This window comes from Histomonas meleagridis (assembly GCF_020186115.1).
Source record: "Histomonas meleagridis strain 2922-C6/04-10x chromosome Unknown contig_1, whole genome shotgun sequence".
Classification (NCBI taxonomy): Eukaryota; Parabasalia; order Tritrichomonadida; family Dientamoebidae; genus Histomonas; species Histomonas meleagridis.
The window spans coordinates 378078-401474 of NW_027150746.1; the positions used below are offsets into that span (position 1 = coordinate 378078).

The 23397-nt window shown below is 28.2% G+C and overlaps 5 protein-coding genes across 5 annotated transcripts; 2 read left to right on the forward strand and 3 right to left on the reverse strand.

Annotated features, from left to right (window-relative positions):
• Nucleotides 1-539: 539 nt before the first annotated feature.
• GO595_000111 (Leucine Rich Repeat family protein) lies at nt 540-3796 on the reverse strand (the record flags this gene model as incomplete). Its single annotated transcript, XM_067913835.1, has 2 exons — nt 540-571; nt 934-3796. 2 exons carry the CDS (start codon nt 3794-3796, stop codon nt 540-542), a joined length of 2895 nt encoding a protein of 964 aa, XP_067779566.1.
• A 4092-nt stretch (nt 3797-7888) lies between these two features.
• On the forward strand, nt 7889-8143 carry GO595_000112 (uncharacterized protein; the record flags this gene model as incomplete). Its single annotated transcript, XM_067913881.1, has 1 exon — nt 7889-8143. The coding sequence occupies one exon, from the start codon at nt 7889-7891 to the stop codon at nt 8141-8143; it is 255 nt and encodes an 84-aa protein (XP_067779567.1).
• Nucleotides 8144-15497: 7354 nt separating this feature from the next.
• GO595_000113 (40S ribosomal protein S8-B) lies at nt 15498-16082 on the forward strand (the record flags this gene model as incomplete). Its single annotated transcript, XM_067913892.1, has 1 exon — nt 15498-16082. One exon carries the CDS (start codon nt 15498-15500, stop codon nt 16080-16082), a length of 585 nt encoding a protein of 194 aa, XP_067779568.1.
• A 182-nt stretch (nt 16083-16264) lies between these two features.
• On the reverse strand, nt 16265-17611 carry GO595_000114 (uncharacterized protein; the record flags this gene model as incomplete). Its single annotated transcript, XM_067913903.1, has 1 exon — nt 16265-17611. One exon carries the CDS (start codon nt 17609-17611, stop codon nt 16265-16267), a length of 1347 nt encoding a protein of 448 aa, XP_067779569.1.
• Nucleotides 17612-17804: 193 nt separating this feature from the next.
• Nucleotides 17805-19925, reverse strand: GO595_000115 (eukaryotic translation initiation factor 5B; the record flags this gene model as incomplete). The annotated part of the gene is made up of 1 exon (XM_067913914.1): nt 17805-19925. One exon carries the CDS (start codon nt 19923-19925, stop codon nt 17805-17807), a length of 2121 nt encoding a protein of 706 aa, XP_067779570.1.
• Nucleotides 19926-23397: the final 3472 nt, after the last annotated feature.

Consider the following 23397-nt stretch of genomic DNA (forward strand, 5'->3'; position numbering starts at 1 on the left):
GTTAATTTTAGAGAAAAATTTGTTTTTATAGAATGTGGTAAATTTTATTTATAATGTTGGTTTTTACAACGACGTTTTTCGATTTTAATCAGAATTCATGCAAAAATGCTCCTGACTTTTGAAATTGAGTTTTTGTAATGGAATCGGCATCATTTATATGAAATATTTTATGTTGCTTCTCCATCCCAAAGCAACATTTTGTATGATTTTGATCATGCGCAAGTTAATTATTAAGAACGAAATAATTATAAAAGACGACATATTCCAAAGTTTTTATTAATAAAAATTATTTCTGATAAAGTCCCAACGTTTCCACAAACAAATCCCTATATTGCGTTGGACCGAACGATATTCCATTTTTCAATTTCTTATCATCGAATTCTAATTCTGTTCGATATCCATGTTGAGCTCTTATTTCTATAGCGTTATTTCTGTTTTCCAAAATTTTCACATTCACAGCAGACATTGGCGCTCTTATGAATATTTTTACTTTATTTTTTATCACAAGTGTCTTTTGTTCGAACAAAACGCAAATGTTTTCACCGGTGATAAACTTCGCATCGAAATTTGCCTTTTGCGATCTAAACAAAGAAGAAGCCAAACGAATAATTTCCGGATTTTTATTTGTTATCAAAACAGGTTCAGTCACGAATTCATTTGAGAAACAATTTTCATTTAAAACATTCGAAAAAACTTCAACTTTAATAATGGAACGTAACATAACATTTGTATCTAATAAATTTGGAATATAAATTTCGTTGTTAGAAATTGTTTTCCATTCGTTATTTATAAATCGTTGCCAAGTTATATATTTATTAATAATTTTCGGACCATTATAATTAAAATTAATTTTAAGTTGTTCTCCTTGAGTAAATATTTTATTATTTTTATTGTTTTCGATTACAGCATTATTAAGATTTGGCATTATAATACTTTTAGTTTCTTTAGGAGTAATTTGAGGAAATTGTTCATCAACAATTTCATCATTTTCATCTAAAGCAATTACATGACAAAACAAAACGAAATCTAAATCATCATCAGTTATCATATGAATGTTTGTAGTGTCTTCGATATATTGTCTTTCATTATCGACAATGTAACCCCAATTATATTCGATGTTACCAATTCCTTCGAATTTAACATTACAAATGAAATTAGTTAAATCATTCGAAGGAACAATTTTAGTGTTTATTATATGAATTATTTTTTCTTTCTCTTTTGTAGGTATTAATATATAATCTGATGATGATTCTTTGCCTCGATGTTTATTCTCAGTATTAAATGGTATATAAGTTACTCCAATTAAATATCCTTCAAATGTTTCATCAACTTCAACATATTTTTGAGTTGTTCGTGCAACTTCTATTTCTTCTTCTTCATTTGGCTTCTTAATTTTCCATATAATAATAGATTTGCCTTCAATGCCACCACTAAATTCTCCGGTAACATCGATTCGATATTTATCACTATTTGGGATTTCTTTAATGTGTAATTTTACATTTCTTATTGTCGGAGGTCCACTTTTTATTGGTGGAAGTTTACATTCAGTGATAACATTACTTCGAAGTCGATCTATGATTTGGACATTAAATATTTTTCCGATATCATTAACATTTGGTATATATTCATATCCTTCGTTAAATGTCTTGTTTTTATGTTTCCATACGATTTTATTTCTTTTGTTTATCGTCGTGGAAACTTCAATAATTGATAAATTTGTTGTTATATTTTTTAATTTGGATTTTTCAATGACTTTAATTGGTATATCTTCAATTGCTTCTTTCGGTGGAGTAAGTTTGAGCTTAATTTTGTCCTCGTTTTGTATCATTGTGGGCTCAATCATGAAGTTTTCTGATGAAATCGATTTCCCGATTTTACCATCAATAGAAATAGGTGTAACAATTGCTTTAAACATACAGCCTCGATCTGTGATATTAATACGAATAGATTTACCAAACCCTATGACTGTTTCCTTTTGGTAATTGTCGATTTTGTTCCATTGGATAATGGATCTCCCTTCAATTCCTCCATTGTATTGATATGAGACTGTCAAAAAACAACTAACTTGATCAAATGTTATTGATACTTTGGAAGCTATGGGTGTAGATGCAATAACTTCACCAACAATTACAAAAAAATCATTACTAAATAATGTGATAATTCCAGATATATATTCGGGCTTTGCATAAAAAACTTTAGATGTCCCAGCAACATGTAATCCATTGGAATTAACAACAACCCAATCATAAGGTTCGGAGATGATAATGGATTCATTTTCTTTGATTTGAAATAATTTGTTGGATGGCTTTTTTTCAACAAAAGACATTTGAAGTTTCCCACTTTTGGTTTTCTTGTGAAACTTTAAAAAGCGTTCTTGAAGTGGATTTCCATCTTGAATGGTATTTGATGAAGTAACTTCAATTTGTTTTCCAATCGAACCATCTTCTCTGATTGGAGTTAACACACAACTAATGGTTTTACCTATATCATCATTTGTTGGTACTATATAACGTTGGTGTAAGGATTTCCCAATCGACCATTTATAAATTGAATTTCCTTCGTTTCCGCCTTTGTAATTAGCAACAACAAATAATGGCATTCCTACTTGGAATGAACCATAAATTTTGGCATCACTAAAGCTTGGTAATGATGGTTGTACTCGTTCATTTGATGTAAGCATTAATGGAGTATTATTATCTTCAGTAATACATACTGCACGAATTACACAGCCAATATCTTGAATGGTTAATTTGTATGTAAGCTTTTCATTGTTAGTGCCATTGCTTTCAATAAAGTTTACATTTTCCCATTCCCCATGTCTTGCAGATCGAAGAATTTTAATCCCTTTAAATGCATTTTTGGTTCCTTTGGTTGTTATATCAAACTCTACTTCATCGCCTTCAATAAGTTGTCCTTGAAGTCGAAGTGATTTAAATCGAAATTCACCAGATTTAATTGGAGGAGTCTTAAGTATGGTTGGTGATATAGAATTATCATAATTAATAGTACAGCAAATGCGTTTCCCTACATATTTGTCAATAATAGGAAATATTAAAGTATCATTATTTGGTATATCTTCTTCATAATCAGTAACAGACCAATTTATAGTGGAAGCTAAAGATGTTGAAACAGAAAGAACACAGCCTTCCATAGGTTCTCCTGTTAATTCTGCATATGGATGATAACATTTATCAAATTCTGGAAGATAATAAACTTTAGTTCTGTCAACTTCACATTTGATTGGAAAGTTCATAGAATTTGTAATTTTGTTTTTGGAAGATTGTTCAAGTAATTTCCATTTAAAATTTGAATCTAATGTATACCATAAATATCGACTGCCTTTGATTTTTATTTTCACACTTTCATCATCTGTTTCAAATGGAAGTTCGTCTGGTTGATTTAAAAATGTTAAAGTTTGCTTTAATTGTTGTTCTGGGTCATCATTTAAAATAGGATCCATACCTTGTCTGAGTGCATATGTAACTAAAGCCGAATATTTAAATGATTCTGCATAATCATCAGAAGAAATTGATTCTCCATTAATATATGAAATCCCCAAATTTCTAAAAGCAACAAGAATTTCTTTTTTGGTAAAGTTATATTCTCCTCCACGTAAATCTATTAGTTTTAAGTTTGGAAAACTATTTAATCCATCAAACGATGATATTTGATTTTTTGGAAGTTTTAAATAACGAAGATAATTATTTGATTTAATTCCTGAAAACGACGTGACTCCTTCACTTTCGATTGAATATTCTGCCTTTTGTGTTGCAATTTGAGACTTTCTTTTCGTCATTAGTTTCGCTTCCAGAAAATTTAAACGGCCGAAAATAAACGAATTATTATTCAATGAATAAAATTGCTTCTTCCTTAATATTTTGGAAAATTTCATATTTTCCCCCATTCTTTAAAAATTTGGTGAATATATTTATGACTAACTATACAACAAAAGGTTACAATTAGATTATATTATAACCTGATTATCTCTCTCTAATAACACATCGAAACACAAAGTGCATCTATTTAACTTCAAAATGTGTTCTTTTGCATGTTAATATTACTTTGAAACAAAAAAAAAATTGATAATCCGATGTTTATCAAATTCTTTAATTTAGTAGGTAAAACAAAGTTTCTCATTGTTTTTACAAAAGAGTTATATATCTATTTCATTCCTCTCGTTGTTTTAGTTCTTCGTAACACTTATTGCAAACCTTTCGTCTTCTATTCTCCTTAGAAAACCACAGATTTATTTTATATTTAGAGCAATTCCCACATATGCACTTACCGCAATTTCTGCAGTGATTTCTCCTTTTTATTATTGTGAACACTGCACCACATAACATACAATTCGGCGCAAGTTCATCCGGTACCCACACAGGTGAGAACCCATCAGTTTTTGTTTTTTCTTCTTTAAATCCTTTGCACATTGCTTTTGATTTATCATACGCCATTAAACATTTGTCTTTTTCTTCAGCATCTTGGAAAAGAATTTTGAAACTATTTTCTATTGTTATTATATCAATTGCATTTATTATAGGTTCTTCATCTTTAACATCTTTTAGCAAATAAAAACCAAATTCATAAAACTGATTTTTTCTTCCATTTACAATATTAAGTCCATCACTTAATATTTCGATTGTATTATATTGACGTGACTTATTATAGTATATTTGGACTTTAGATGTATAAAGTAATTTTCTATCAACTTCGCAATTGTTGACATTTTCGATATTAATTTCGTTATTTTTTATATTCTTTTTAATATTTTCATTGATTTCTTCATCATCGCTAAGAATTGGTTTCCCATACATCTTCATATGTTCTTTGGTTAATAAATCACATTTATTTGTTTGGATACGTCGAACCATAGTTATATAATAATTAACTGAATTGTTTTGGATATATATTTTGTTAAAGAGTTTACATTTTATATTTTCGGGATCATGATTTGCATATTTTTCAGCTTTAACTATTTTCGAAAATATAAACATTTTACCACTATCTTGATCTTCATAACGTTTGTCTTGAATATAAATTATTTTCCCTGGAATCAAATAATTTTCAGGTAATCGAAAGTCTTTAGGAAGTTTAAAATCGGTGCCATTGATTTTATGAAATAAAAACTTACCAAAGATAATAGTGTAATTTGCTATGCGTACTGTATATGTTAAACCTTTGGATGCAATGATATCATCTACATTTAAAATAGTCAATATAAAGTCTCCATGTTTGTATACAATTTCATTAAGTGGACTAATTACACATGGCGGCGTTCCAAAGGTAAATGCTTTTACATGTTGATAAAGCTTTTCATCGGGAAAACGAAGAGTTATTGCTGAAAGGGCAGCAATAGCTCCACCGACGCCATGTCCAATAAAAATAAGTTCTTCGCAATTGGTAACTTTATTGCCAAGTAACCCTCGAATTTGTCCTACAATTGTTGTGGATGCCTTATCAAAACCTGAATGCACAAAGCAATTAAAAATATTGCTTTTCTCACATGAAGCATCATTCATCGCCATTATTACATCATTTTTAAAACCAGATAAACTCCATTCTAATCCTTGTATCCAAATAAAAATTGATTTTAATGTTCCATCACTTGATTTATATATAATGTACCTATATTTTTGCGTTTTCTCATCATATTCTTTAGATACTTTAAAATGAAGAACTTTGTTATCCATTGTTTTAAATTCAAAATTTTTTACTTTGTTTTTGTCTGTACAACTAGATATTTTTTCATAAAAGCGCATGAGCTCAAAAGTATTTAATGTTTTTGATATGTTTGGGATCTCTTTCCTCATGCAGTATGAAATATGGCATTTTTTTAGGTTAACCCTCTGAAAGTTAAAAATAATGCATTGAAAAATTGTGTGATTGATATTGAATTTTTGTGTAAAATATATATATTGAAGGCAATTTTGGAATAAGTAGGTAAATGGTACTACGAACCGCATCCCCCAAAACACCCATATATTGGAAATTCAATTAAGTGATGATTTGGAAAATATATTTTAAATAACATAATGTTTTGCCCATTAAAAATTATATTAACAAAAACAAAATTATATTTAAAAAAAAAACTCTATAATATTTAATAAAACTTAATTATTTCCGATTTTTGTATCACATTAAATTCCGAAATAGTAATAAAACGCTCTTGCTCCATCTTCATAACTTTCCGAATCCAAAATCCTTGTATTTGCCATGTAGTTCCAATCCACTGTATCATAAATCATCGAGAATATGCTCATTTGCGATGAAGTAAATCTAAATACATAATCAACATCCAATGATAAATAATACGCATTTGTCATAGCTCTTGTAGCAGCTATTGTAGAGAAACTTGATCGAAATGTACCAATCAATTTATCGCACATCATTAAACATGCTATATCACGTAAGGCATCAACACGTTTTCCATTTTGTACTTTTTTCGCAGTTGAAACAAATAAACGATCTGAATATTTTTCTTGGAAATAATTTATGTAATCGTTATTATTCGATGCGAAGAATATATAGGGCTTTTCTTCAATGATATAATGATCTAAAAATGGTACTAAGACACGTTTTAGAAATTCGATGTTATTGATGAAACATCGATTTTTGCCAAATTTTCGAACATGAATTCCTAAAACTTTTGAACTTTTAGGTATCGCTTTGAATTGCTTTTGAGCATACTCAATGATGGACTCATTAAAATATGCAAAATAATTGGATAAAAAATATACAAAATGAAGACCAAAATGTGTACGAACATATTCATTAATGCCATAGTCCGTGAGAAGAAAATATGGATATGTTGACGTGACTTTAATTGGAATTTTTAATTCTAATAATTTTTGATAACTAATATTTACCCAATGTTCCAATGTAAAAAGGTTTTTAGATTTGCGCTTATAATTTTTCGGTATTGGTTGAACTTTAAAATATTTAGAAAATAATAATCCGTCATTAGTAAAATTAACTCGGCTAAATATGGAACGATTAAGAGCAAGAGCCATGACAGCCCCACTGGCTTGATGATAAAAAGCATTTCCCATACCATATTGCATAAAAACATCAACAATTTTATTATCCACAAATTGAATATCTTTTACTTCTTTTTCCCAGTTGATGACTGTATTATATGCATGAATTAATAGTGAGCAACTAATTTCGCTTTTTGGTGATTTACATTTATGATATCCCCTTTTCCATGTTGGTAAATGGAAAAACTTTTCTGCTTGAAATATTAATGTATTACATTCTTTATAAAAAAGGCTTGGTTCTGGAACATGAAAGGAAGATAAGAAAGAAAAGAAAACCATAATTTTAATCAAAAGAAAACAAAGCAACAAAAGTGAAGTGATTAACGTCTTCGAATCTTCGTGTTGAGATATTAAATGAAATGAATATAAGCAAAAATCATAATATTAAGTTAATAAAGTCTTATATTTTAAATTATTACTCATGAAACATATCATGTTAAGGAAGTAAAATAGCATCTTGAAAATGATTCATTTTGAGAAATCAAAAATTTTAAGTAATTCTTTTTTCGAGCTAATTCTTAAGAACTTTGCAAAATATCGTCTTTGTATCAAACCATATTATATCTGTTAAGACATATAGTTTAAAATTATCTTTTACATTTTTTTTAGAATCACTTATAATTTCATCTTTTTTCAGGCCAGATGTGAACATAATTTATATAAATTTAAATCTAAATGGAAATAGGGATTTCACTTGAAGTTACTCTAAATTTGAAACTTGCTCCCTTCTTTGGGGCAGGTCAAAAATTGTAGATACGATAGGAACTTTGATAAAAAATTATTTTACAACCAAACAATTTTGTTATTAAAAAAATGCCTCATTGAAGAAGCAAAAATTGCCATCATTTATTTTCATGTCTCTTCTCAACAAGAAAGTTTACGTTAATGGAAAAGTTGTTCTTTATCGAGACAGTGCAGGAAGTGGTCCAGGAAAGACTGTTGGTCCTGGCGTTTTTACTGTTAATCATATTAACAATGGAAGCGTAGCTCCAGTTCACATTTGTAATGAAAATGGTGATCTTGGTTGGATTAAAGTTAAGTCTACCTCTTTGACTATGACTTCAAATCCACCTTTACCTGTCCTTCAACCAGTTGAAGCATGCATCTGAATCACAAACATAAAATAAGTAAATTCTTCCAGACTAATTATAAATTTTGTTAGACACAAAAATAAATGATATTAATAAAGGTATCATGTTAAATTTCGTATTATTTGAGTCAGTATTTTTTGTCAGTTTTTGGAAAAAATGACATTTCAGCATGAATCCAGAAGAAGATTTTGGTACATGGTCTGCAATATTTATTTCGTCTCTTGAGATTGGTGGTGAATATTCTAAACTCTTACCTGCTTGCAGACGTCTCATGGTTGATGTACTTGAAAATTCCCATTTAAAAGGAGATTTGGAACAAGAAACGGATAACTTTGTAACTAACACAATACCTTTTACTATTCAAAAATTTCTTGGGTTTGGTTACGTGTACCCAGATAATTTAAAAGAAATTCTTAATTTTTTATTAATTGCTTCCAAATTCATACCATGGGCAAACCTAAATGAAAACTATCAACTATCCAATGCATATCTTATAATTTTCAACAAAGAGGCCACATTTTATCAAAAAAATTCGACATATCCAAGTAATGTGTATTACAAATTAGTTAGAAAAATCGTCGAAAGTGATACCTTTGGTCCAGTTGTTGAACGTTGCCAAGACGAGGAAAAACGCAAACTTGAAAATTTTGAATTACTATTTTCGATTTATGCCACCATCAAAGAAAACCTCACCTTTTCAGAGTCCGTCGACATGAGTCAGGTCAGTGAAGTTGCTCCACGATTTCTATCATATTTACGAAATGTCGGAGATAAAGTTCGAGAATTTGATATCACCATTTTGACCAAAACATTCAATGCTTTTATGAGTTTAATCGTAGCGTCACCTACTAAAGTTGAATCCTCGTTACTTTCTGAGTTAATGTCATATTCGGAATTTCTATTAACGACATCAGTTTTAAATCTTCAGTTAATTGGTGGCCAAATCCTATCCAAAATCTATGATAAAAAGTTTTATTTTGGCACTGCATTTAATAAATGGGCCAAAGAAACTAAAGTTGCCGAAAAAATTGTTGAACAATATTTACATCCGAAACTTTTAGAATATTTAAAGCCATTTCTTCATAAGATATTACGACCAGAACATTTAGAATTATTTTGGGATCGAGCACAAACAGCGCATTCATCTGAAAAGAATTCTTTATTAAGTATTGTAGCAAAAATGTTAGGGAAATCTGATAAGAAAACGACGTTAGCTTTTATAAATAGAGTCACAAGTAATGAAGTTATAGCGCCAGAAATGTTAATGTTCATTGCGAATATTATCGAATCAATTGCTAAGAAAGAATTCCAACCAGATTTATCATTTGAAATCTCGAAATGTTTAATAGAAGTTGGTAAAACACAACAAAACAATGAAGGATTAATGCCTGCGATTATAGCTACTGCAAAAATCACACAAAGTGGATTAAACAAAAAGATCATTGATTATTGTGCGCAGAAATTTGATGATGAAGAAAATCAAGCATATTATTGTGATATCATATATTGTATGATTAAGGATTCATATTTTGAAAACGGATCGAATTTAATTGAAATATTAATTGAGAAAATGCCGAAGAATGGAAACACAAATAATTTAAATAATTTTTATCGACTTTTATCATTAATATATGAAAAGAAATATGATCCAATATCAACTTCAATATTTTTAAAGTTAGCAACATCCGGTGTTAATGATTATTTATGGAATTTCTTAAAGATAAGGTTAGAAGAAAAAGGAATTAAAGCATTTGATAAAGAAACAGATGAAGAAATATTTAAAGTAGCCTCGAAAATCGATTTTGAAAAAGCAACAAGTACATTTATTGAATTTTTAAAGATTTTTATATTAGTTTCTAATTATCGAGAAGAAAAAGTTGAAAATATTTATAAATATTATAATACTGCTTATGTATATTCGACATTACCAAAAGAATTTGTTATTGTTTCATTACCATTAAATTATTCTAATTTATTATTCCAAGTATTATCATATGTTAAATCACCATTAATAGCATCAGAAGCTGAAGAAGTTATATTATTTTTATTTTCGAAATTAAATGAAAACTTAACAACTAAACGAAATGATATTTTAATAAATTATTTCCATGTTACATTAAATATTAATAATTTAGCAATATTACGTTCATTACGTTTATTACAAATGATGATTGATAAAGAATCGCAGTTTGTTGATTTAGAAGATTTAGGTTATGAAGCACATAAATCAAAGAATTCAGACAATGATTTATATGTACAAGTAAAAATTATATATAAACAAAATGAATATATGATGAAAGCTAATTTAGGATTAACATCCACTGAATTTAAAAAGAAAGTTGGGATGAAACTTGATATAGATCCTGAATCAATATATCTTTATCATGATAATCATTATATATTACAATATAAAACTCAACATTTAAGTGATTATGTTGAAAAACTTAATGAAGTATTTGAAATTAAAGTTTCCACAATGGTTACATACGAAACTAAAGAATCAAAGAAAAACAAAAGCGAATATTTAATTGTTCGATTAATTAATACTGATTTCTCAACGATATTATTAAAATTACTTGAAGAAAACAATGATTATTATTTTTGTAATCAAATGTATCAATTATTAAATCGATTACCGAATAATAATGAAGTTAAGTTATCATTAACGAATCCAGAAACAATAACAAATAATTTTAAAGAAACAAAATCATCATTTGTCTTTGTATATAAATTACAAATATTAATATCTGATAATATTACAATACCTAATGAAATGTATGAATTATTAATGCAATATTTATTATCTAAGAATCCACCATTTAAAGGTATTACACGAATATTAAATTTAATTATGCGTAATATTAATAATATAATATTAAATGATTATATTAATGAATTAATACCATATTTATTAAATCTATTATTAAATAAATTAATACGTAAATCGACAATTAAATCATCTTGTGAATTATTAAATTATATTGTACAAATTGATCCAGAAACAGTTACAAATATTACACAAAAACATATGGATTTAATTGAAAGAATTATGGAATTAATTGATAATAAAGATAATGAATATATTTCATTTTCTTATTTCATCTTAAACTTACAAAACAAAAAAGAAATATTTGAAATATGTTTGAAACATATTAAATCTAATGAAATAGTTAATAATTTCTTTGTAGAAATATTTACAAATATAATATCAGATGTAAAAGATTTATATAATGTAGAAGAATTAGTTGAAAATTGTTTTTCTTTATTATTCTCTTCAACTAATGAAACATTATCCGGTTTATGTCAAGTAATAGTATCATTACTTCAAACTAAAACAGAAGTATGTCAACAATTTTCTCATTATACAATTGAATTATTAAAATTAGTCTTTAAAAATGAAGACCCTAAAATCCAAACAAATTTATTTGATTTAATATATTGTTTAACATTTGGTGATTTAAATCCCGAAAACTTAAATTATTTACGAGAAATTATGAACTTTCATACTGATCGATGGAATTATAAACCAATTAACTTCGAGAAGAATAAGAAATTAGGTTATTTAGGTTTAAGGAATTTAGGTTCTACATGTTATATGAATTCTGTATTTCAACAACTTTATCATACATTACCATTTCGATTTTTAGTAATTACATTTAAACCTGAAGATGAATCTCAACAACATTTACAACGAATATTTGCGAATTTATATTTAAGTCAACGTAAATATGTCGATACTGCAGGTTTTTGTTCATGTTGGAAAGGTTGGGGTAAAGTTATAGTTAATACACATGAACAACATGATGCAACTGAATTCTTACAATATTTATTAGATCAATTACCAAAGGATTTATATTTCATGTTCCAAGGTGAAATTAAACATACATTTGAAGCTATTAATGATCCTTATAAATCATCGAATATTGAACCATTTTATACATTATGTTTAGAAATTAAGAATCGTAAAAATGTATATGAATCATTTAATTCATATATTGAAAGTGAACAAATATCTGATTTTAATGCTATAGATCATAAAGTTACTGTTAATAGTTATATTAAAATCTCTAAAGCGCCAGAAGTATTAATATTACAATTAAAACGATTTGAATATAACCTTGAAACATTTCAACGTTATAAAGTTAATGATCGATTTGAATTCCCTTATGATTTAGATATTAGTGATTATATGTGTGAAGATACAGATAATGCTAAATATAAATTAACCGGTGTAATATTACATGTAGGTACAGCTAATGGAGGACATTATTATAGTATAATAAAGATTAAAGGTAAATGGATAACATTTAATGATACTGAAGTTTCCGAAATATCACAAAGTAAATTTGAAGAAGAAGCGTTTGGTAAAGAAGAGAAATATTCATCTGTCTCGAATGCTTATGATGAATATTCTAATACTAATCCATCAGCAGTTTTATTATTTTATACAAAAATTAATTCTAATATTAATGTAACTGTTGAAGAGAAAGAAGTTAAATTAGATTTTAATCAAGAAATTAATAATTTTATTGATTATTTCCCTAAAGAATTAATTAAAGAAATAGAAATAGATAATGAAGAATTCATTAAAATGCAATCAATATTCTCAGAATCAATGTTTGAATTCATGTTAAATATTAATGATGTTGAAACTATCATTAAATATTTCATTAATATCTTTTGTCATTCAGGTTTATCATCGAAACATAATCGTATTCATAATAAATTATGGGATTTAATGAATAGTTCAAAACAAATGATTGACTTCTCAATGAATTATATCATAGAAAATCATCAAAGTATTGAAGAAATATTAATAAATTCAAGTTCTACTGAAATCACTGAAACATTAAAATGGTATTTATGGAATATCTTAAGGAAATCGAATGCAACAGAATCATTTAAATTTGTAAATGAATTCATTAAAATGTTAAATCCAGAACTTATGAAGACTTGGCGACAAATACCAAACTTTGCATCAATTATACAATTATATTTATTAAGTGGAGAAGAAAGAGTTATATTAGCGATTAAGAATAATTGGGTTAATATATTAATCGAATTTATAGTAATGGTATATTCTACACAACGTTCAAACTTAATATTACAAAACATTAATTTATCAAGTATATTTGATTCTTTATGTATTTTTATTCCACATGTTAAAGATTCTAATTTTAGTACTATAGTAAATTATAGTTCATTTATCATTCAATCACATGTCCAAACTCAATCATATTTAATATTTGCAAAGAAATTATATATGTCGAAGATCATTAACTTAGCAACATTTATTCATACTGCTTCAATACAAACTAAGAGTGAAATTGATACTATATTTACTGTAGCTATACAATCATTAATCCAAAATAATGATGAAAATGAAATGAATGAAGTATTAACTACATTACAAAACTCAACAAATTCATTATTATCATTAAGTACATTTGTAGAAAAACTTAATTCATTAGTTGCTATTGATAATGATAAATCATTAATTAATTATATATTAAATCAACCAGAATTAATATTAAAGTTATTAACTAATAAAGATAAAGATATACGAATTACATCGGAATATATAATATATGATATCTTTCATACAATACAAATGCCTAATGATGTACCAGCACGAGTTAAATCATTTAATATTAAACATGAAATTCAACAAGAAATTAATGAAGAAGATCGAAATAATTTATTAAATTTATATGAAAACATTAATAATTTCTTATTAGAAAATGTTATTGAAGATTGTACAAGTTATGTAACTAATCCTAATCTTAAAAAAGGATTTTTATTATTAAATTTATTTAGAATTTATAAATGGATTTTAGTTCGAATTGATTTATTAGAACAAGATAACTTCCCAATGATTACTTTATTATATAATACATTTAAAGAAATGCAATTAAAATTCGATTATCATTTAATAGAATGTATTAAAATATTTTCATTATTCCCTTCTGAATTAATGAGCAATTTATTTAATGATATGTTTAATGATGTCTTTATAAATATTCAAAAATTAACTAATTCACAAATCTTTGAAGCATTAAATTCATTTTTACCTTATTTAGAGAAGACAAATCTTGAAGATATCCAATTCATTATTAATAATAATGAAATATTCCCAAAGATTTTTAATACATTAATGAAAATTAAAGACAAAAAATATTCTGTGATATTTGACAAGTTTATGACGATCTTAACCAAATATCTTAATGAAGATCAAACCATTTATAATATTATTAAATCATTATTTAATGAAAAAATGATCGATTTATTTGGTTATTGTGGTGATACATATTATAAATTATTTGGATTATTATATGATCATTTAGATAATGAATTTAAGTTATATATTAATGAACTTTGTATTAAAACAATTTCAAACATAATAATTGAAAATGAAAGTGAAATTATTGAAACTTGTTTAAAGTTTATCTTAAAGTTATTAAATGATACTTCATTAAATTCAATTCAATCATTCGAAAAAATTAATATATCCAAATTTATTGATGAGATTTGTCATATCTATGATTATAGTAATTTGTTTTTAATTGTTGATATATTATGTGAACACTTTGACAAAAATTTCCGTAAGCAATTATCCGAAAATATTACTGAAAAATGTAAATATTATTCATATTATTCAAATAGTAGAACCCCAACAATGTTAAACCTTTTGAATTTCAGAGTTGAAAAGTTTATTAAAAACCCGATTAAACGTGCGCACAAGTTTGCTTATCTGTTATTAAATTCAGATAGTAACGTTGAAACTGTTCCAGTCTTTGTTTACATGTGTGAATTAATCGAAAAGAATCATAATGAAGCGGAATGGTTAATTGATGTTATACCAGAGATATATAAACAAGTTCTGATGAGTCATAAAGAAGTAGTTAAATACTTTAAGTTAACATCTGCATACGCAAGCTTTGATAAGGTCTTAAATATATTTATTACAATTAGTAAATTCATTAATGAAATTGCTCCAACTACAGATTATACAAACTTAAAATGTTATTATATGCAAATTGGTATAATGGCAAAGTTACACCAAGATAAATATGAAGAATTTGCTTTGTACTTACCAGAGCTTGTAAGACCTTTGCCTCAAGAATATGGTAAATACTTACAGAGAATTGAACGAACTAAATCAGAAATAATGGAAGAACAAAGGAGAATTAGTATGAATAGGGTCTTTATTGGTGAATTTGATGATGATGATGATGATGATGATTAAATGAATTCTTTTATAAAAGAAAAAATTGGCTTCGATTTTTTTGTTTGGTTTACTTGTGTAAAGACTTCAAAATGTGGTGGTTTGGCCCCTCCTTTCGAGAAAGAAAAGAAAATGGGAATAACGCGTATGGGAGACCTGAAGCGGGCGAAATCTGGCGCTCGATCAGTCGCGTGGCGTAATAAGCGTAACCATGCTGTCGGTCGTCCGGCAGCAAATACACGTATTGGTGAAAAGAGAATTCATCTAGTAAGGACACGTGGCGGTAACTATAAGCGTAGAGCACTCCGTCTTGACCATGGAACTTTCTCTTGGGCTTCAGAAAACGTTTCTAGAAAAACGCGTATCCTTTCAACAGTTTATCACCCATCAGATAACGAATTCGTACGTACAAATACGCTTACAAAGGGCTCAATCGTTTCAATCGATTCTGCTCCTTTCAAACAATGGTATGAACGTCATTACGGTAAAGGTCTTGGGAGATCTCAATACGAAAAGCCTGCAAATGTAAGCGAAAGAGTGAAACAAAGATGGGAAAAACTAGCTAACGAAGCTCCACTTGCTAATAACTTAGTTTCACAATTCGACCAAGGTCGTGTTCTTGCTGCTATCGCATCTCGACCAGGTCAATGCGGTCGCGCTGATGGATATATCCTCGAAGGCGAAGAACTTGACTTCTACATGGCTCGCGTTTCAAAGAAGGGTAAGAAATAAATACATTTAATTTCTTGTTTTAAAACTTTCATAAGTTATGTTTTGTTTTGCAACAAATTTAAAAGCTTCAAATTAAATTATCTGATTAAATGGGATCGTAGTAAATGTTTATAATGCAGAAAATCAAAAAATAAAACAAAAATTTTGGATAATTATTCTTTATTAAAATCATGTGATTTTAATTACTTATCACTGATTTCCTCGGGGTTTAAATCGTTATCTTGGTTTACAATTGCATCTTCTTGGAACTGTACATATTCTTCTGCTGACAAATTTTCCGATGGTTGATGGAAATATATTGTAAAAGCCATACAAGTCAAATGTACGAACTCAAAGGTCAAAATTCTTTTATTTGATGCGATGAAGTCGGTATTAAATAAACAATATGTATTTGAGAACAATGTTGAAATATCTGTAATAATGAGCATAACCAAACAAAATATGACTTGGCGTGGCCGCTTTGAGTAGTTATTTATGAGTAAAATAATCAGATAAATTACCGTTAAAACAACATAAACGGCATCAAAAAGTGAATTCACTTTTTCACTGTAAAACGGTTCGAGAAATGGCGTTGGTGAAAAGTTACTGTTGAAGCGCTCATGTAAGGCTAGTGCCATGATGAAAAAGTTAGAGCCAAAGGCAATGATAAATAATACTATGAATATCATGTTGACGGAATTATTATGACGTATACGTTCGATGATGGCAAATATTGAGAACCGGAAGAAGGAAATAGCAAGTGCAATACAAATTGGTGCTAACATGAGATAAAATTTGGAATCATTAAGGAATATTGAAATTGGATTTGAAGCAGAAATACCAAGAATGGCAAGGACAATACACATAAAGCGAATAAACTTGCTTTCGCTCTTGAAAGAACTCATTGTGAAGACAATAAGCATATATACAAAAAGGATTGAATTCAAAAATCCTAAGGAATCAACAAACCTTTGGGAGTTTGGATTATAATATGTTGTAGTAAATTTGATAGAGTTGATCTTTTTATAGTTTGCTTTGATAGATATTTTGAGAAGTGCTGAATCAAAATCATCAATAGGAGTAGAAAGAATTGACACCATTTCACTACTTTCTTGGTTGGCTTCAAACATAACATTTTTGGTTTGACCATTTAAACTAGCATTTTTAACCATAGCTTGTTTTTTATAAAAAATTATTTGATGATTAATTGTAATATCCATGCCTTCTTGAATTGATGCTTCATTACGTATTAAAGTAAGATCAACATCAATAAAAGAATGCCTTGTTGATAAACTTGAAAATGATACTTCAAAATCAATTGGTGAAATTTCATTGTAATCGACTGTAGAATAAATGTTTTGTCTTAAGCTAATGTTAGAAGGTGCTATCAACCCAGAATAAATCTGCATCAAAACAAAACATATAAATACAATATATGTAGACTTAAGAGACTTTGTTGGCGCATTTTCAAGAAGGGTAGATGAAGTCAAATCATTATCTTGAATTTCGACGCTCTGTAGATCTTGTGTTGATTGGGGCCCAATCGACATATTGAATGTAATGTATTCAAAAAGTTGACTTCGGCTCAAACATTTTCCGCCAATGGCATTCTGAAGTTTGGCCACTTCTGTAACGAATTCGTTGAAGCTTCACTTGAAGTGCGTAACATTTTTTTAGGCATTCGGTAACTATTAAGTCCCAAAATATATTCAGCAGAAGAATATTTTTCATTATTTTTTTATTTTAATTTGAAATACGAAGTAACCTCTTAATCTTAATGACCAATTGCCAATCATTCTTAGTCAGTTCATCTCTAAAGTGTTCCTTCAAAATGTCAATTAACTCACGATTTAATCTGCTAACAATTTCATCTCCTGGCTTAAAATCTTTTCCTGCAACTAATGAACCATCTGCTTGTGATCTAATTGATATTGATACTTCTGCTCCTGTTTGTGCCACATTTGTATCAACGTTATCTTTCTTAATTGTATCTACTGTTCCAAGGTAAATCGGTTTTTTATCGACAATAACCGAAATTGGGGTACCCTTAATCAGTTTGCCGGCGGTTACTCTGACGCCCATAATGATCGGTTTGGAGCGGTTAAATATCATATCAGGTAAAACTTCTAATGAAACAGGAAAAACAGCCTTTTGACGTGCGTTTTCTCTCTTTTCTCGAGCTAAGTTATCTAAATATTCCTCGTACATATCTGTTAAATGATAAATAATCTTTGCGGGGAATATTTTCACCTTAACTTCATCAGCAAATTGTTGTGCTTCTGGTGTAATTGAAACATCGAATGCTAAAATGACAGCATAGTTTGGATTCTTTTCAACCATTGATGATATTTGGATGACATCTTTCCGATGAACAGGTCCAATGCCAACATGTGAAACTTTGACATTTTTGTCTTTCAAATATGACAAAAGTGCTTCAAGTGATCCGAGTGTTGATGCTTGCACAAGTACGCCTTCTCCTGTTTTGTCGACTTGATTAAACACTGATTGGACATCCATGTTAACTTTCTCCATCAAATCATCAATCTCATCTTGGCTACCAGTCTTGGAAACAAATAGCTCGGAGCCTGCAATAGCTCCTTCGAGTCCTGGAGCGGCGATCTTACAGCCCATAGCTGCGTAGATGACATCGTGATGTAACCATTCACCTTTAACTCGAAGTTCTTTTAATGGTTGTGGGGTTAATAATGCACGAATATGAGTTACAATTGGACCGTCAATGCCTGCGATAACAATCGTGTCATCAACATGTAATTCACCATTAACTAATATGACATCTAATGTGGTTCCAATTCCTTCTTCGACTTTGACTTCTAAGACAGTGCATTGAAGTTGGTCACTTGTGGTAAGCTTTCGTGTCATTTTGTTTTGGGTGAGTAATTGAACAAGCATCAAAAGATCTGGAATACCTTCGCCTGTAATGGCTGAAGTGGGTACAATTGGATATGATGTGATTTTATCTTTGACGCCAAAGCGCATTCGGAAATATGGCTCTGCATTTAGACCTTGTTCTTGGAATTCAACTTGAACTTTCTCAATACGTTTCTTAAAGATATCTTTGCAATGTTGGGATTGACGTTTGAAGGTTTCTGGGAATGGTTGGTTTGGATGTGGACGCCAATCTGAGATTCTATCGATCTTATTAAGTGCAATAATAAAGGCACTGCGCTTCTCTTTGAGAAGATTGATGGATTCGATGGTTTGGGGTTCAATTCCATGCATTATATCGACAACAAGAATGGCAATATCACATAATGATGAACCACGTGAACGAAGATTGGTAAAGGATTCGTGTCCAGGGGTATCGATGATAAGAAGACCAGGTAATTTGTATTCAAGTTGGTTCTTGTTATGGAAATATTCGGTCATCTTTTGAAGAGTAGTGGATGGGAAGTAAGTAGCGCCAATTTGTTGAGTGATACCACCTTCTTCACGATCTTGGACGTTTGTTTTACGGATTTTATCAAGAAGTTTTGTTTTACCTGTATCAACATGTCCCATAATAACACAAATTGGTGAACGAAGTTTGGGATCAACATTACTTGGTTGTTCTGGCGGTTCTTCTTTTTTCTTATTTGCATCTTTTTGTGCATTTTGTTTTCCTTTTGATTTAGGTTCTTCTTTCTTTTGAGGTTTTGGCTCTTCTTTCTTTCGAGGTTTTGGTTCTTCCTTCTTTTCGGGTTTTGGTTGTTCCACTTTTGGCTTTTCTGGTTCTATTTCTGCTGGTTTTTCATCAACAGCATCTTCCCAAGACTCAGCTGGAGCTTCATCATCAGCACCCCATAGGGTTTCTTCATTTGTTTCGCCATTGTCATCTGATGAAAAATCTATATCGTCTATGTTCATTACGATTTATCTTACCGGCCAAGAGAAATGTGAAAAACTGTTTTAAGTAAAGCGTTCAATTTTTATCTGAATGATCGACCAAAGGTCAACGATAGAAACAAGGCAAAAATTAGTGAAATTTTCCAATACCAACAGACCAAGTTAAAATTGTCTTCGAGAGTGATCAAAGAAAAGTTCGGAAAAACTGTTTGTATCGTACCATCGGGATAATTTCTTCTGCTGAATTTCGAGAAAAATTATTTCTTATTCAAACAAAATTTTTTATCAATGGAGATTCTATTGATACAATGCATTAAACTCGGCTTGCGATTTTTACCCATCTTATATAGCGATCATCCTACGATCTTGATATCATAAATATATAATATATATACATGGTTGCATCTATGATTAATATAAATCTAAGAATTATATTATGATTAGCACGAGATAAATTTATTCTTTCATTCCAAAAAGTGACAAAAATCGACTTTTGCATGATTTATATCAAACAATATCAACAACGATAAATGACGATAGGAGCGAATTTGAATGATGGTAAATATTATCAAAATTTTACCCTTTATTCGATCAGATACGTTGTTTGTTTGTTTCTATCATTTTAATTTGTAAACAGCCAAATTAAAAGATTCTTGGTTTGTTAAAAAATGAAAATATTGATATTTTATCATAGAATCGTGATTTGTTATTTATTCCAAATAATTATATGAAATCTTGATTTTCTTGAATTTATGAATTTATTGAAAAAATGAATGATGTGATAATTTTTGTAACACCTTAATGATGTACTTATTTAACCTGATTAATAATTTATTATGTCATTTTGTTATTGTACAATTATTTAAACCCAATAATGATAATGATAATGTTATATTAATAGTTCGCTAAACACAACTGAATTAATAATTGAATGTGATTTCGAAAATGTATTTGATTTAGAAAACTTATTCGATTTACTAAATAAATATGATTGTGTTAATGTATGTGTTGAGTAAATATATTGAGAACTTCCTTCATTTATAATCACCTGCGCTTTCCATTCATTCATCTCGGATATCATCTAATAAATTAACATTTATAAGTTTTTTAAGTGCAAGATAAATTATTTGCACATTATTACTGTAATAACCCACATGAAAGATTCTCGAAAAATCCTGAATTAAGATCATATGGGAAAACTTCATTTCGAATCAATTTATTATCAGATCCTATTAGTGAAACAATCGCAGATTGTAATAATGGAAATTTGATATTTAAAGATAATTCTTTATTATATAATACATATAATGCCATTATAACGCTAATCAATTGATTAGTCATATCTTTTTCAAAATTAATTTGCATGTTAAGAAATGATTCATTGTTAATATATTATAATCTTTTGTTTCATCAAGTTGAAAAGAATCAACGTTTTCACATAAAACGTGTGTCTTTTGTGTTTCTCTTTCATGTTGTGTTAAATGATTAACATTTAATTCTTGATTATCATCGAAACGAATGTTATTATGATATGAAATAAATGAATCGCCATAAATATTTGGAATACAATCACATTAGAAATCAGAAACAATAATGTTACTTTTATAAGTAATAAATTTTGTTATTGTATCACTACCTGCATAAAAAATATTACCATTAAAATTAATATTTTTTATTCTATTTCAAATGTGACATTAATATTATTTTCAATATCATTAATTATTTTTTGAGTTCCAAACATTTTCCCAGACGGTATTTTTATATTAATATTATTTTTATAGAAATGTATTTAATTTTTATTGTACTATATATAATAATAAAATGATTCCAATCACCTTGTTGAATTATATATAAAATTTGGTTCTCTTTGATTAAATACTTTATCTTTAAATTTATTATTATTAAAATAATTTATATAATAATTAGTGAAAGGTCTTGCTGTTTTTACTATTTCATCTATTGGGATATCAACAGTTTGTTCAGAAATATAACGAATTAAGGTTTGAATATATAACTTGACTAAAAATATATTATCAGATTCTAAACAAACAATTTTTAATTTGATGACATCTTCGAATTTTATCGATTCCTTAAAATTAAGTTCTACTTCCTGAATTGTTTGATAAATTCTTGGTTTATGGAAACGATAAAGTTTACAATGTTGAGTGAATAATGCTTTAACATATTTATTGTAAATGAATTCATTAAAACTTAATATTTTCCTTCTTCATTTTGAAATGAAAGTATATCAATAAAATCAGATCCATCTGAAACAATTATTGCAAAAATAGAAATAAGATGATACTCAAAAAAATCATTAGAAATTGTTAATATAATTTCTTTAGTTAATTTTTTAATTAACAAATTAGAATTCTGATTTGATATGTATCTAAATCCATAAATAATTTGTGGGAATGTTAGAATTATTGAATGCATTTGATACTGTGCAATAAACATAAAATACTATGTAATAAGCATGGAATACTTTGGAGATCTTCATTTGTGATATATAAGCATTTATAAAAATTTATTTACTTACTAATGCTACTAAATCATAAATATTAACATTAAGCAAACTTTTGCAAAATATAAATTTCTAGAAACATAACAAAATACAAGAATTATACTCAAAATTTAAAGTTTAGAAAATTAATGATTATATAATTTTATTTATATTAATTAATATGTTGAAACCTAATTAAATTCCAAAGATCATCAAAATAATTAACCAAATTTTTTCGAAAACACCACTCATGAATGTGTAATTGATATGAATCTCGATTTGTGATATTCTTTGATCGAAGCCATTGTTTAAGATGGTGCCAAACGCACTCAATCATTTGTGTATGAACATGAGTATCTGGATGAACAAAATTGTATTTATGATTTACTGTATAATGAAAAAAGCCTTGCTCATTGAGGTTTCTATAAGCTGCCCATTGATCTGTGTGTATATGTGTATTAATTTCTACATATTTTTCAATAATCGGAAATAATGTATTCGCATTGCTTTTCTCAACTAAATCGATAGATACTCGACCTGTTACAGAATCTATTCCTCCAAAGAACCACATCTGTGATAAACTTAAATTTCTTCCCACATTATATTTGGCCTTGGTAATCATTGTTTCATCTATCTGAACATTGCCCCAAAGGCCACCTAGTGGGTTATGAGTTAAATCATTATAATATGCAATTTCAGATAAATTTCGAAATCTTTTAAAATAATAATGAATAGTATCAATTTCAGGCAAAGATGGTCTATCCATCTTTGCCATTGATGGCGTCATATCGAGCGCCCAAGAAGCATATAATGAAATAGCTGTTCTTAAATCAAATTTGGAATTTTCAAGAATTGTTTTTGATCTTATCGATGATTTGTGCCAATGGATACCTTTACACATGAATATGGCACCATCTGGATAAGATTTGCCGTAACGACGATTAGTTTCAGATCCACAAATTGAGCTAATATAATGTTCATTAATATTAA